The 14,482-nt window shown below is 34.4% G+C and overlaps 3 protein-coding genes across 7 annotated transcripts in view; all 3 read left to right on the forward strand.

Moving 5' to 3' along the window:
- The window catches only part of LOC104786443 (methyltransferase-like protein 13), a 9,892-nt gene extending 1,352 nt beyond the window's left edge, over positions 1–8,540 (forward strand). Inside the window, exons 2-18 of one of the 4 annotated variants that reach the window (XM_019245834.1) lie at positions 3,850–4,196; positions 4,279–4,380; positions 4,516–4,582; positions 4,695–4,867; positions 5,117–5,194; positions 5,738–5,917; positions 6,026–6,109; positions 6,212–6,259; positions 6,343–6,407; positions 6,531–6,579; positions 6,742–6,991; positions 7,078–7,202; positions 7,300–7,380; positions 7,455–7,529; positions 7,632–7,819; positions 7,901–8,051; positions 8,181–8,540. In XM_019245834.1, the coding sequence (XP_019101379.1) occupies positions 3,850–4,196; positions 4,279–4,380; positions 4,516–4,582; positions 4,695–4,867; positions 5,117–5,194; positions 5,738–5,917; positions 6,026–6,109; positions 6,212–6,259; positions 6,343–6,407; positions 6,531–6,579; positions 6,742–6,991; positions 7,078–7,202; positions 7,300–7,380; positions 7,455–7,529; positions 7,632–7,819; positions 7,901–8,051; positions 8,181–8,384 (2,267 nt within the window). In that variant the 3' untranslated portion in view covers positions 8,385–8,540. Of the gene's footprint in view, positions 1–3,728; positions 4,197–4,278; positions 4,381–4,515; positions 4,583–4,694; positions 4,868–5,116; positions 5,195–5,239; positions 5,413–5,659; positions 5,918–6,025; positions 6,110–6,211; positions 6,260–6,342; positions 6,408–6,530; positions 6,580–6,741; positions 6,992–7,077; positions 7,203–7,299; positions 7,381–7,454; positions 7,530–7,631; positions 7,820–7,900; positions 8,052–8,180 lie in introns of those variants that run through there. The other 3 variants (XM_019245835.1, XM_010511861.2, XM_019245836.1) reach the window with 3 other exon arrangements.
- LOC104786444 (transcription factor bHLH113-like) lies at positions 9,780–11,956 on the forward strand. Of its 2 annotated transcripts, none has more exons than XM_010511862.1 (6): positions 9,780–10,163; positions 10,935–11,050; positions 11,165–11,230; positions 11,311–11,376; positions 11,471–11,515; positions 11,603–11,956. In XM_010511862.1, the coding sequence occupies exons 2-6, from the start codon at positions 10,937–10,939 to the stop codon at positions 11,774–11,776; spliced, it is 465 nt and encodes a 154-aa protein (XP_010510164.1). In that variant the 5' UTR covers positions 9,780–10,163; positions 10,935–10,936; the 3' UTR covers positions 11,777–11,956. The 2 variants fall into 2 exon arrangements, with proteins under 2 accessions (XP_010510164.1, XP_010510165.1); XM_010511863.1 differs by having other exon boundaries at positions 9,780–9,996.
- On the forward strand, positions 13,034–14,288 carry LOC104786445 (protein FAM136A). Its single transcript, XM_010511866.2, has 3 exons — positions 13,034–13,228; positions 13,679–13,816; positions 13,909–14,288. The coding sequence occupies exons 1-3, from the start codon at positions 13,100–13,102 to the stop codon at positions 14,086–14,088; spliced, it is 447 nt and encodes a 148-aa protein (XP_010510168.1). The 5' UTR covers positions 13,034–13,099; the 3' UTR covers positions 14,089–14,288.

Genomic DNA, 14,482 nt, shown 5'->3' on the forward strand with positions numbered 1-14,482 from the left:
TCTTAGTCTTTGCATCTCTTTGTTGTACCTCCTGATTTCAAAAATCACATTCATTCATTTTTACACCTTTTAAATCACACCTTTTAGTCTTTGCATCTCTTTGTTGTACCTCCTGGTTTCAAAAATCACATCCATTAATTTTTACACCTTTTAATTTCACACCTCTATGTGTTACACCTCTTTGTTGTACCTCTATGTCTTACACCTCTTTAATGTACCTATTATTCATGTCTTTTCATTACACCCCCATCTTTCAAAAATTACATCTCTTAATTTTAACACCTTTTTATTCCATACCTCTATGTCTTACACCTCTTTGTTATATTTCCATGTTTCTCATCTATTAATTTTGACACCTTTTTTTTTCATACCTCTATGTCTTACACCTATTTGGTTATTATATATTAACTTTTTTGGACAACATAAGTTTCAAAAATTGTTTTCTGAGTACTAAATGATTGTTTAATTGAAGTGTTTTTAACTAACAAGCATCAATCTCTAATTCAAGGTAATTTAATATTTTCGCTGACCTGTAGTGTTTCTCCGGTTAGATTATTATTATTGTTAGTCGACACTACTAAATTCATACATTAATCTTAATTTTGTAATCTTTTAGTCTCTTCAATATTTTTAGCCTTTCCTGTTTTCATCTTTTTGATCCGTTGAATAAATACGCGTGCTATATTTTTTTGCATGGCTAATGTTTCTAATTCTTAATGTGCAGATTTTATTTTTTGACTTTCTGGAAAAACTAAAACCAAGATATGAGAGGCACGATGATATGCAGTGATGCTAAGCCAAATTTTTTTAACAAACATGGTATAATTATAAATTTATATATGTTCTATTATTTAACCTATTTATTTTTTTAACAAACATGGTATAAATGTAACAAAAAAAAAATTATGTAGGATGTCCATTAGATATAAATGATCCAGGTAAGTTTCCATTCTTTTGTAAATAAAGCTTTTAAAATTTTAGTTGAATTTTAATTTCTTATACTTTCTGGGTATCAAACATTTTGATAATATATAGAAATATTACAAATGAGCATGGAAATAGAGAGTGTCGAAGAAAAAGTCAGACATACTTGTGACAACACAAAATCAAATTCTAGAAAGCGTAAGCACGACCAAATGACAAGTCAAGTTAGAAAGAAAAGATCTACTAAAGGTAACTTATTTAGTCTTTGATGACTTTCTAATTAATCTGTATATACAATTTTTTAAAAACATAATGTATAACAGTCACTTTCAAAGTGATCTGGAATCTGCCAAAAAAAAAAGAAAATGCAAGTAATTTCTAAAATTAGTGTTTAACCCAAAGAAGAAAACATGAAAAGTTGAGATATTATTATCACATGTTTCACCACATCGATTTCGTTTTCGCTGTTATTGATTGAAGAACATGATGGTACCGATTCATAGACATAAGTGGGAAATTAATTCCTAATATATGGTGGATACGTAAATAAACTTCAATCTAGTGAAAACCGCACACTTTTCCATCTAGCGGTTTAAAATTATTAATGATCCCAACAGTTGCAAATTATTAATCGTGTCTTTTCGTCGTGCCTCCATCTTTCAAAAATTCCACCTCTTAAGTTTTGCATCTCTTTGTTGTACCTCCATGTTTCAAAAATCACATTTATTTATTTTTACACTTTTTTATCTCATACCTCTATGTTTACATATCTTGGTTGTACCTCCATGTTTCAAAGATCACATCCATTAATTTTTACACATTTTTATTGCACACCTCTATGTCTTACATCTCTTTGTTTATTATATATAAACTTTTCTGGACAACATAAACATGTTTCGACAAATTGTTTTCTGAGTATTTTGAAAACTTACAAGATAATAAATAAAACTAAAGAATTGTTTTATTGAAGTGTTTTTTTAAAAATATAATAGCAAACCCACTTTTTGTGTCAACTTTAATCCAACGGATGAGATTAATTCCAATTTTCCATCTAACGGTTTAAAATTATTAATGATCCCAGCAGTTGCAAATTATTAATCGTGTCTTTTCGTCGTACTCCCATCTTTCAAAAATCACACCTCTTAATTTTTGCATCTCTTTGTTTTACCTCCATGTTTCAAAAATCACATCTATTTATTTTTACACCTTTTTTATTTCACACATCTATGTTTACACCTCTTTGTTGTACCTCCATATTTCAATATCACATCTATTAATATTTACACCTTTTTATTTTACACCTCTATGTCTTACATCTTTTTGTTTATTATATACAAACTTTTCTGGACAACATAAACAAGTTTTGAAAAATTGCTTTCTGAGTATTTTCAAAACTTACAAGTTAATAAATAAAACTAAAGAATTGTTTTATTGAAGTGTTTTCTAAATATATAATAGCAAACCTATTTTTTGTAAACTTTAATCCAACGGATGAGATTAGTTCCACTTTTCCTTCTAATGGTTTAAAATTATTAATGATCCCAACAGTTGCAAATTATTAATTGTGTCTTTTCGTCGTACCTCCATATCTTAAAAATCACACCTCTTAATTTTTGCATCTCTTTGTTGTACCTCCATGTTTCAAAAATCACATCTATTTATTTTTACACCTTTTTTATTTCACACCTCTATGTTTACACCTCTTTGTTGTACCTCTATGTTTCAAATATCACATCTATTAATATTTACACCTTTTTATTTTACACCTCTATGTCTTACACCTCTTTGTTTATTATATAGAAACTTTTTCTGGACAACATAAACAAGTTTCGAAAAATTGTTTACTGAGTATTTTCAAAACTTACAAGTTAATAAGTAAAACTAAAGAATTGTTTTATTGAAATGTTATTTAATTTTTAAATATATAATAGCAAACCCACTTTTTGTGTCAACTTTAATCCAATGGATGAGATTAGTTCCACTTTTCCATCTAACGGTTTAAAATTATTAATGATCCCAACAGTTGCATATTATTAATCATGTCTTTTCGTCGTATCCCCATCTTTCAAAAATCACACCTCTTAAGTTTTGCATCTCTTTGTTGTACCTCAATATTTCAAAAATCACATCTATTTATTTTTATACCTTTTTTATTTCATACCTCTATGTTTACACCTGTTTGTTGTACCTCAATGTTTCAAAGATCACATCTATTAATTTTGACACATTTATTTCACACCTTTTTGTTTTTGTTACTCTTTGTTTATATAAAGTTGCAATGTTTTGATCCAACAAATATTTTGTTCCGTTTTTTACTCAAAATGTAAAATTAACAATATTAATTAATTCAAGTTTTTACTTTCCCGTGCGGTTGACGCACGGGCCGACATCCTAGAAACTATTAATGCGAAAATAATTTGTCATAAATATATAAAGGTAAAGGATCCAGAGTACAATAATAGTATTAAAATGTTGTTTATATCGAAACAAAAGAGACTTGACGTGATACTAATGTTCATATTCTTGTCATCTTCCCAAGGAGGGGACACTGTCTATAGTTCTTGATGTGATTGCTTATGTAAAGCAGGAAACAGCAAAATACGTATGAGATCCAAATCTTTCTTTTTGAACAAACTTTAGCCCAATTAAAAGCCCACAAGCCTACATTACGATAGTAATAGTTTATCGATGGTTTAGTTTTTTGGGTTAGCTTTCCGGTTCGGTTTAGGTTCGGTTCGATTCGGCTGTTGAATTTTCGAAAGCATAACTAAACCGTACGACACCGTCACTGAAGCTTCGTCACCGTGTGGTCTCAGTGTAAAATCCTTGGAGTGGAAAATTAGGGTTTTGGGAATTGGGTGGGTGTGATTGATTCCATAGAAGCAGAGATGGGGACGAAGAAAGGAAGCAAAGCAGCTTCTTCAGATGATTTCTTACAAACCCTCGAAGACTTCACAAGCAAAGAGAATTGGGATAAGTTCTTCACTCTCAGAGGCAACGACGACTCTTTCGAGTGGTATGCTGAGTGGCCTCAGCTCCGTGACTCGCTTTTACCTCTGCTCCAAGACTCATCATCATCTTCTTCTGGCTCACTTCAGATTTTGGTTCCTGGGTGCGGGAACTCCCGCCTTTCTGAGCATTTGTACGATGCTGGGTTCCGTGACATCACCAATGTCGACTTTTCCAAGGTTGTTATCTCCGATATGCTTCGTCGGAACATTAGGACTCGTCCCGAACTCCGTTGGCGAGTTATGGACATAACAAAGATGCAGGTTTTGCAACTCTTGTGCTCTGTTTTTTTTCTTTTCTAGCTCATTGTTGTACACAATCATTCACACAAGCTTTACTACTCAGTTGGCAGATGAATCTTTTGATACGGTTCTGGATAAAGGTGCTCTTGATGCTTTGATGGAGCCAGAAGTTGGAACGAAGCTGGGAAGTCAATACTTATCAGAGGTCTTTCTTCTTAGTGAACTTCTTTTGTTTAATTTGCGTTATAGTTGGATGAGTGTTAGGATCAAACAATGAAAGTTATGTGCTTTAAATGCTCACACTTGATTCAGTTTGATCATTAGTTAACTCTTTTCTCAGGCCAAACGGGTTTTGAAACCTGGGGGGAAGTTTATCTGTCTAACGCTGGCGGAGTCTCATGTCTTAGGTACTTCCTTGCAGCACCTTTGTTTCTGTTATCATTAGGTGAACTGTTTCATAGTTATCGTTTTCTTCATTGTATTGTCTCTTTTTAGTTTAAATTCTTTGTGTTTTTACAGCATTGCTCTTTTCAAAACTTCGTTTTGGTTGGAAGATGACTGTTCATTCAATCTCTCAAAAACGCTCGAATCTTAAGACGTTTATGGTGGTGGCTGAAAAGGAAAATTCCGTTTTACTGCATGATATAACCTCTTCTTTCGATCTTTTATCTATTGGTCGCAACGATAACCAGGTAATTCTTTTTTTTGAACATGAATTTCATCCAATTATACGAAATTTTTGTTTAGAGATGAGATGATTTCTTCGCGTTAGATATGACTACAACTTATATTATCTTTGTATGTATGTTAATGTACACCTATTGGTAATTGAACCCACTGCTCACTTCATATATCGTATATCGACTTTCCTAGCTCTTGAAAAGTTCTTATGTGATCTTTCTTCTCCAATGTAATATAATATGATTCTGAATCAATTGTAGGGCTCTGGTATGCGTGAAGCCCTCGAGAGTGAGAACCAAAGACGTAGAGACTGGAATAATGGCTCAGACTTGTTGTATTCTCATGAAGANTCTGGTTAGTTTAAATTCTTTGTGTTTTTACAGCATTGCTCTTTTCAAAACTTCGTTTTGGTTGGAAGATGACTGTTCATTCAATCTCTCAAAAACGCTCGAATCTTAAGACGTTTATGGTGGTGGCTGAAAAGGAAAATTCTGTTTTACTGCACGATATAACCTCTTCTTTCGATCTTTTATCTATTGGTCGCAACGATAACCAGGTAATTCTTTTTTGAACATGAATATCAATATATCATCCAAATATACGAAATTTTTGTTTAGAGATGAGATGATTTCTTCCCGTTAGATATGACTACAACTCATTATAATCTTTGTAAATATATTCTTATATACACCTATTGTTAATTGAAACCACTGCTCACGTCATATATCGACTTTCCTAGCTCTTGAAAAATTCTTTTGTGCTCTTCTCCAATGTAATATATATGATTCTGAATGATATTGTAGGGTTCTGGTATGCGTGAAGCCCTCGAGAATGAGAACCAAATACGTAGAGACTGCAATAATGGCTCAGACTTATTGTACTCTCATGAAGATTTGAAACTTGGTATTAAAGGAAACTTGGCAGAGTTTACTGGAGGTCGCCGTATAAAATTTACTTTGGGTGGCCAAGGAAGCAATTTCAGTTATAGAGCTGTGCTTCTTGATGCTCAAAAGCAAACTGAGCCATTTGTGTATCATTGTGGTGTTTTTCTTGTCCCCAAGGTAAGCTTTTTCAACACCATAAATCCTTAAAATTTTAGTTCGCTAAAAGTGATGTGGATATTTAGTTTAATTTTGTTTGGAACTATTAAAAGGAGTGTTAAATTTCAGACTCGTGCTCATGAGTGGCTGTTCTGTTCAGAGGAAGGACAGTGGCAGGTTGTCGAGAGTTCTCAGGCCGCTCGTCTCATAATGGTAAGCTTTATTTGCTAAAAGCCTCTTCATATTCACCATGTTTTCTCCTTCATCTGCTCGCAGCATGAAAACGTAAACAAATCTTAAATTTCCTTGTGTAAGGTTTTTCTCGACAGTAGCCATAGTGGCGCCACCATGGAGGATGTACAGGTACAGTCTGCATTATTCATTGTCTGATTCATTATGTTGTCTACTTATTGATTAATTTTATCTTATAAAATTGTTCACCTCAGACTGATTTATCTCCCATGGTGACACAACTAGCTCCTAGAAAAGATGATGAAGAAGCTCGTATACCGTATGTTTATTTTTCTCCATATCTTGATGTAACAGTTTTTCTTAATTGTTTTACAATCCTAACTCATACTATTTTCCCCATTATCGCTTGTTTATTTTTAGCTGTATTGAATTGGTGCTACAGGTATATGATGGCAAGTGATGGGATCAAAAAGTGTGATACTGTCCACGAGGTATTATTACTAGTAATAGATATATGCAATTAGCCACTTAAAAAGCTGTTATCTGTTGTTGCTTCATTTCTTGCTTTTTGCAGATCGTCATTGTTTCGTTATTGGCAAAATTTAGTAGTTGTGGTGATCTTTTTTGTTTCTTGCTGTTCATTTCGATTGTAGGTTACATCTTCCTTGACTGGAAAAGTGGTCGTTGAAGATGTGGTTTATGAAAGCACTCCTAGTAATCCTGAAGGCGTATCTCCTTCTAGCGATTTGGCATTTCGGCGCCTTGTATTCAAAAGAACTGAGGGTTTGATACAATCTGAAGCTTTGCTTGTAGAGGATGGTGAGATTCTTGAACAACCTCAGAATGAAAAAACTAAAACTGTTTCCCAATCGAAACGAAAGGGAAATAAAAAACGAAACCAAGGTAATAATCTTTACATCTTTGGGAGTTTTGATATAGACATTGCATGAACATGTCATGATCTTTTTTTTTGCTTGTATCCATTTCAGAATCAAGCGGACCTCTTATGAAGGTCTCTCATGATTATTTGGCTAGCTCTTACCACACTGGAATTATTTCTGGATTCACATTGGTATCTTCCTACCTGAAGAACGCTGAATCGTGCGGAAAGATGGTGAGCATTATTGAGTCATGCCTCATTGTCTTCAGATTAAGTTCATGGTGCAACCGCTCTGACCTGTTTGTCTTTGAAATGTCCTGATGCTTATCAGGTTAAGACTGTTATAATTGGTCTTGGAGCAGGATTACTTCCCATGTTCCTCCATGGATGCTTGCCATTTTCCGATATTGAGGTAATTTTCCTTTAAAAGGATTGATCAAGCTGAGCATTTTCGATTGACACTTATGATGGTATCTCGTTATATAGGCGGTTGAGCTTGACCCGGTAATGCTTAGTGTTGGCAACGATTACTTTGGTTTCACACAAACTGATCGCTTGAAGGTAATTTCTTTCTCTTCAATTCTAAAGTGCTAATCTTTAGCATGTTTATATTTGATTCTCTTATCTTTACCATCACTAATCCTTTTCACATTCTTACACTAGGTGCATATTTCTGATGGGATCAAATTCATTAGAGATATAACAAACTCTAAAACTCCTTCTGAGGAAACAGCAAACGCTGTGCCTAAACCACAAACGACTAGCTCAAATGGGGAGTCCGCAACTTATAATGTCAAAGGCGGAACTTGTCCTGACATTCTGATTATAGATGTGGATTCAGCAGATTCAAGGTAAGCACAAGGCCAACTACTATTACATCTATACGAACTTGTCCACATTAATATGTTGACTTGTTTGATCTTTGTCTGCAGTGGGGGTTTAACCTGTCCTGCATCTGAGTTTATCGAAGAGACATTTCTTCTTTCAGTTAAGCGCGCTCTCCCTCAGCACGGTCTTTTCGTAGTGAACTTGGTTTCAAGGTCACAATCCGTCAAAGATATGGTAGTATCAAGAATGAAAAAGGTAAAACAAATATTCAATAACTGTCAAATCTCTGCATACTTTCACAATCTGATCCAACATTTGTTACACGAAAACCAGGGGTTTGGTCACGAGTTTGTAATTGATCTCTTTTGTTTCGTTTTGTTCAAGGTTTTTGATCACTTGTTCGGCCTGCAACTAGAAGAGGAAGATGACGTAAACGTGGTGCTCTTTGGGCTTTGCTCTGAAACCGTAATCAGCGAGAGCGATATTCCAGAATCTGCAGTAATACTGGAAGGGTTGCTCAAGTGCCAGAGATTGGAAACAAAGCAAAGCATCATAGACGCTACAAAGAAGCTGAAATGCTGGAAATAAAAACATTCTTTATTTATTTTGTTTTATGGTTTAAAAAGACGTGCTATATATTTTATCTCGGTTGTAAGTTTGTGATTGAAATTTTTTGAGATTAGATGATACACTCAATAGTTTCTTCCTTACGCAAATGGAAAATGAAACGTGTGGTTTTTATAACCATTTTTAAGAAAATTGTTAGACCTACACCAACTTTATTGAAGCATTCAATTTGGATGATAGCGATGTTGGAATGTGTAAGTTAAACATCGATGTCTTGATTAATTGCTGTATTTTCTTTTGGAAACTATCCGCAATCCTTGTTTCTAATTATAGATTCGACTGATCCGTAAATCCGTATTGATGCTAACCAAAGGGCTCGAACGGTGGAGGAGGTTACCATTTTGCAAAATTAGTTAGTTAATTAATATTATGGTTGTAACTTGTAACATAGTAAATATAGGAAACAAAAGTACTTTTAATTGGCCGATTTGGTAAGTACCTAAGACTGATTGTTTGAAAAACACTAAAACAAATTCTGGTTGCCGCGAAGACAAAGAAAAAACAAGTTTGCGACAAAGGAAAGAAACAACAAATTCAGAAACCGCGTGGAAGATAAAACTAATTGGACAATTGTAGTAACCATTTCAACATTTGTAATATATTTTGCATGTATGTAATCAAGATATGTTTAGCATAGTTTTAGTTAGTTAGGTGTAATGGTTAATGTTATTGTTTGGTTTAGTATATTAGTGAGGAAAAAAAGTCAAAAACAAACGACAAGAGATTCCATTCATACAAATAAAAACATGTGAAACTGTGTATAATAATAGTTGAAAGTGGCTGTGTGAATATGTATCTCCTGTACTCGGATATCAACAAAAAGAGTACAATGCATTAACCTCTCACGTAGAAAAATGCAAAAAAGTTGAAAAAGATGAGACAGATGCACATATCAGAATTGGTCAAAATCTTTTTGACAAAACCTCAAAAAAAATTTTAAAAAAACAAACAAAATGTCACTTTCGAAATAATTAGTTATATATATTTATTTATTATGAAAAATATTGAAAGCGACTTCTATCTGCGACTGGTAAAAGGACCTCTCTCTCAATTGGTTGTACATTAGCTGTCATGTTTTAACATATTACTAAACTAAAACTTCTGTCATGTTTTAACATATTACTAAATTAAAACTTCCATGATTATTTGTAATTGTCAAATTAAAAATTACTGCATATATTTACTTTTCCTCCACAATAATCTCTTGTGGAAAATTATTGGTATTATTCGATTTTAGAATTATTATTGATATAGTTACTTTTTTTCTAATAAGTAATCTTTTGTCTCACAACTTCTTAAGAATATATATATTTAATGAAAAATTAAAGAAGAAGACATATGAAAATGAAACGTAGTCCTCTCTTCTCTTTCTCTTTGCTTTCTTCTTCTCTCTACATAAAAAACTCCTTTTTTTTTTGTTTCTCTTTCTCTCACGACCCTTTTAGTTACGACGACGTTTTAATCCAAAACGCAAACCTCTGGATTCGCGTCACCACCGTTGGAGCTCCCCGGCTTCATTAATGTCCTTCATCAAGACCTGAAGACAAGAAAGAAAGAGAGAGTATATACGTAGGTACAGACTAGAGAGAAACCAAGATCCTCGTTTATGTGTTTCATCGTGTTTTGTGCATTGGTTTAGAAACCAAAAAGTGGTGACCAAAGCTTTAGAACCAAACAACTTTCAGAGTTTGTCAACTTCTTGTTGGTTATTATTGCAAATGCTGAGTCTCTTCTCTCTCTGTAAGTTCTTTTTTTTCTTTTTCTTTCACTACTCTGTTTTTGTTCCACACTTCTATTCAATTTTGCCTTAGTGACAAACTAGCTAGTACTTAAAGTCTTAAAGTCTAAATCTTTAGCACATAAATAGCAACATAGATTGGAGATCACTTTCTTTTGTTCTCTCAATTTTCTTGTGGGGTTGACTATTGAAGTTTGCTTAGCTTTGAATCTTGTCTATAGGACGTTCTAATGGAGCCAACTCGACCCACACAAAAAAGTAACACCTTTAAATTATTAACCAATTCTACTCATTAAATTGAGACAATTCCCTAGTTTCTTGAGTAAGCATATCATGCATTATAACAATTATATTTGTCTCCGTATGGAAGCAAAAGTATGATATCATATTTTAATCATCTATGATTGTGCTACTAAACTTTAAAATAATACATTAAGCTGGATAATAAACTCTTGACCATTATCTACTTTTGTTTGACCATCGGTCTAATTTTTCTAATCCATAGTCGTATCTTCATCCAATGCATTGGTTGGTCCAAACCTAGATTTGCATCTCTTTTGTAGTTTACATCTACATTTGATGTTAAAACCAAAACCCTGATTTGTTTCTCTGTTTTGAAAAGTACATCAAGGCGTATATATTTGTCCTTGTGACGCTGCAAAAGAACAAGTTGTTTGAGTTGTCATCTTATGTTTTTTTCTGCAACTTGCTTGCCTTACAACATATCCCTTTTAAGAGGGAGCAAATCAACCGGTTTCTTTTGTTCGATTAAGGAATGGAATACTCTAGAGACTCGGCAGGGATGATGATGGAGAACAAGCGCAATGTATGCTCTCTTGAAGAAAACAGCATCAAACGACACAAGTCCGATCTCTCTTTCTCTTCCAAGGTCTTATGATACTACTCTCTATCTTCAAAATCAGAATTACTTATGGTCATAAAGCTCCATGTCATACCTGGAACAGCATGCTAATGAATCTTGAAACTCTTGTGTTTAAAACAGGAGAGGAAGGACAAGTTGGGAGAACGTATTACAGCTCTTCAGCAACTAGTTTCCCCTTATGGAAAGGTACCATTTGGTCTACAATGATCTCACTTACATGCTTCTTGGTCTTCTCTAGTCATGTTCAAGTCTCTATATCTCTGCAGACCGACACTGCATCAGTTCTTCTAGAGGGAATGCAATACATTCAGTTTCTTCAAGAACAAGTCAAGGTCTGCTCGCGTCTTCAACCAACAAAATACATGTTTCAGTTCATTCGTCTCTTCTGATCCAACAGTGACTTCACTTAATTATTGTCTGTAACAGGTTCTAAGCGCTCCATATCTGCAAGCAACACCCACTAATACGCAGGTGAGCAGAATCTGTGATCCCCTTTTTACTCAGATTGCTATTCAAAATCTATGATCTGAATTTTTTTTTGTTGGTGGTTGTAACTAGGAGGAGCAGGAAGAGTACAGCCTAAGAAGCAGAGGGTTATGTCTTGTTCCATTGGAGTATACATCAGGGGTTGCTCAAACCAATGGTGCTGATATATGGGCTCCTGTGAAGAAGACTCCAACATCTTCAACTCATGCTTTCAATCTCTCGTCTTCTAATTCACCCTTCCGATGATTTCTGATAACATATATTGATATATGGAGAGAGACCTATGAAGTGGGCTCATTGTCACTGATAACTGTTTCTTCTGTTACTGTAGTCCCCAACTCTGTGGTGGTTTCCCATTTACTTGGACTTGCATAATTTTGTCTACATTGGTAACCATTGATTCTAATGCAAAAAAAATTTAACTTCCTAAGAACATATACCAAATGCTGAATTGAACATGTTAAAAGTGCAAAACAAGAATTAACACAAGAACCAAGTTGTTTATGCAATTTCAATGCGGGAAAATGTCATTAAAATCCCCAAGTCTACATTTTCGTTGATTTAAAGCCCGAACTCTGCTTTTGGTGGAAAAAAACACCAATTATTTATTGACTTCCAAATAAATCGCAAACTCTCGTTGACGTAGTCTTTTGAGGCACAACGTTAAGTGGTTAAATGGAGAAATTAAACGGGGTTAATTATCCATTAACGAGATCCGTTAATAGCAAAACAACGCTATTTATAACACCCTAAAACCCCCAAATTGAGAAATCGATTCTTAGTTTCCCCAATTCACAAACCCTAATCGATCTAACCCAAATCAAACATGATATCTTCGATGATGAGAAGATTCGAGATCTCTTTTTGTTATATACTGGAAGAACGGTCGACCAGGATTCTCTTCAGTTCTCGATGTAAAGATCGTTACACCGGTTCCACAAACACACTTCAATGGTACTCCACGGTCGAAAGAAGCTACCACCAATGTCTCTGAGCTAGAACTCATCTTGTCAACTCGAAGAAGAGAGAAATCAAAGAAAAAAAGAGAAATTGAAGAAGAAAAGATAAATTGAGATCGATTAGGGTTTGTGAATGGGAAAATTGAGAATCGATTTCTTAATTTGAGATGTTTTGGAGTGTTATAAACATCTTCGTTTTGTTATTAATATATCTCGTTAACAGATAATTAACCCCATTTAATTTCTCCGCTTGATCACTTAATGTTGTGCCTTAAAAGGCTAGGTCAACGAGAGTTTGCGATTTATTTGGAAGTCAACAAATAATTGGTGTTTTTTTCTACCAAAAACAGAATTCGGGCTTTAAATCAACGAAAATGTAGACTTGGGGATTTTAATGACATTTTTCCCAATGACATTTTATAGTTTTTTAATTTCTGTTGCCAACAATAGCTTCCGGTTAAAATTGGTTTAGTTCAGGTTAAATAGCATATTGGTTTAGAGAAACCGAACCAACATTGTCAAACCCGTTTTATTATTTGGGGGTTGGTTTTGAAGACCAGCTAAACCCTAAGCCCTAAAATCGAAATCACGCTCATCAGCGAGAGAGACGATGGATCACATAGCTGCGGCGGAGGAGCAAATCGTAACGGAGAGACTAACTAGGAAGCTTGAAGAAGTTAACGCAGCTGCTCAGTCTCAGCTTTCTCCTATCCAAGATCACATTAATTTCACCCTCCAGGTATTATATATATTCGTCGCGAGCTCATCACAATTTGAAATGTCGCTTCCTTCATATGTTCTTTCTGATTTTGCAATGTTTAGCTTCTAAGTTCTAAATATGGAATCTTTATTTTGGTTTGATTCAATTCTCGTACTGAAAGCTGCAATGTAGAACTCATGTTTCTTGAAAAGTCCTAACTTTTTAGAATAACTCAATATAGGAAAAGCTTATCTCGTGGTAGTTCCAAATTTGATGTAATTTGAGTTAGCTATCTCACTAGGATCATGAAAATGTTCTCTCTTTGTCTTTAGAGTCTATGGATCAGGCTCATGAAAATATCTGAGAATTGCTCTGTTTTGTCTTCAAAAGCACTAGTGTTAGTAGTACCTTGACTTTAATTCATGAGTTAAAATATGATGTAGTGATTCGAGTTAAAAAACACCTGACAACAAACTTCATTGTTTGCAGCAAGCTTATTTCAAATGTGCATATGAGTGCTTTGACAGAAGAAGAAAGCAAGAGGAGATAAGTAACTGCGTCGAGCACTGCAGTGTTCCCGTTGTCAAATCTCAACAGCACTTCGAGAACGAAATGGCTCAGTTTCAGGTATGCCTGCAGAAAGATGACACGAAATGTTTGTTGCGTATAAAGATGAATGATAGAGCTGATCTTTTTTGAATTGAATGGGATGTTTATAGGAAAGACTGAACAGATCACTGATGGTGTGTCAAGACAAATTTGAAACTACAAAGCTCCAGAAGATCAGGCCTGAAGCTGTTAGCGAGATGGAGAGTTGCGTCCTCAAATCCATTGAGGAAAATCTCAATACATTACCCCATATTGTGCAGAGAATGAAGACAGCATTTAACATGACTTAACTTAAAAATCTCAAATCCTTAAAACAGAACGTGACTACTGCTGGCCCATTGTTTGAATGTTGCAGTCTTTTACTTAAGACCTTCTTTTGTTGTCTTCTTCTTTACTTTATGAACTTGTTTTACTTGTTCTTTTGTTGGCTACTACATTAGGTTTAATAAATTTGGCTACTGGATTGAAAAACTGTCTTTTGTTTGCTCTTCTTCGTCTCCCCCAGGTGAACCTAAAAACCTTATGTAACCGCTCCTGTGTTTGCAATTGAGATAGAATGGTAGAGCAAACGTAGGCCCAAATAAAATGTTCTCTTCACTTTGTGGTAAAAACAAAAACTCTACAAGTTTGTTTTCCATTGGGTATTGGGTTTTCTTTCATATAATCTTTCTAGTACAGAATTAC

The sequence above is a fragment of the Camelina sativa genome, chromosome 5, assembly GCF_000633955.1.
Source record: "Camelina sativa cultivar DH55 chromosome 5, Cs, whole genome shotgun sequence".
Classification (NCBI taxonomy): Eukaryota; Viridiplantae; Streptophyta; class Magnoliopsida; order Brassicales; family Brassicaceae; genus Camelina; species Camelina sativa.

Bases quoted from the DNA above. Each gene is read 5' to 3' on its own strand.
- LOC104786444 (XM_010511862.1), top strand. From the start codon at position 10,937: ATGGAATACTCTAGAGACTCGGCAGGGATGATGATGGAGAACAAGCGC. The intron at 11,051-11,164 runs GTCTTATGATAC...TGTTTAAAACAG, and splicing joins ATCTCTCTTTCTCTTCCAAG to GAGAGGAAGGACAAGTTGGG. The intron at 11,231-11,310 runs GTACCATTTGGT...ATATCTCTGCAG, and splicing joins TAGTTTCCCCTTATGGAAAG to ACCGACACTGCATCAGTTCT.
- LOC104786445 (XM_010511866.2), top strand. From the start codon at position 13,100: ATGGATCACATAGCTGCGGCGGAGGAGCAAATCGTAACGGAGAGACTA. The intron at 13,229-13,678 runs GTATTATATATA...CATTGTTTGCAG, and splicing joins ACATTAATTTCACCCTCCAG to CAAGCTTATTTCAAATGTGC. The intron at 13,817-13,908 runs GTATGCCTGCAG...GGATGTTTATAG, and splicing joins ACGAAATGGCTCAGTTTCAG to GAAAGACTGAACAGATCACT.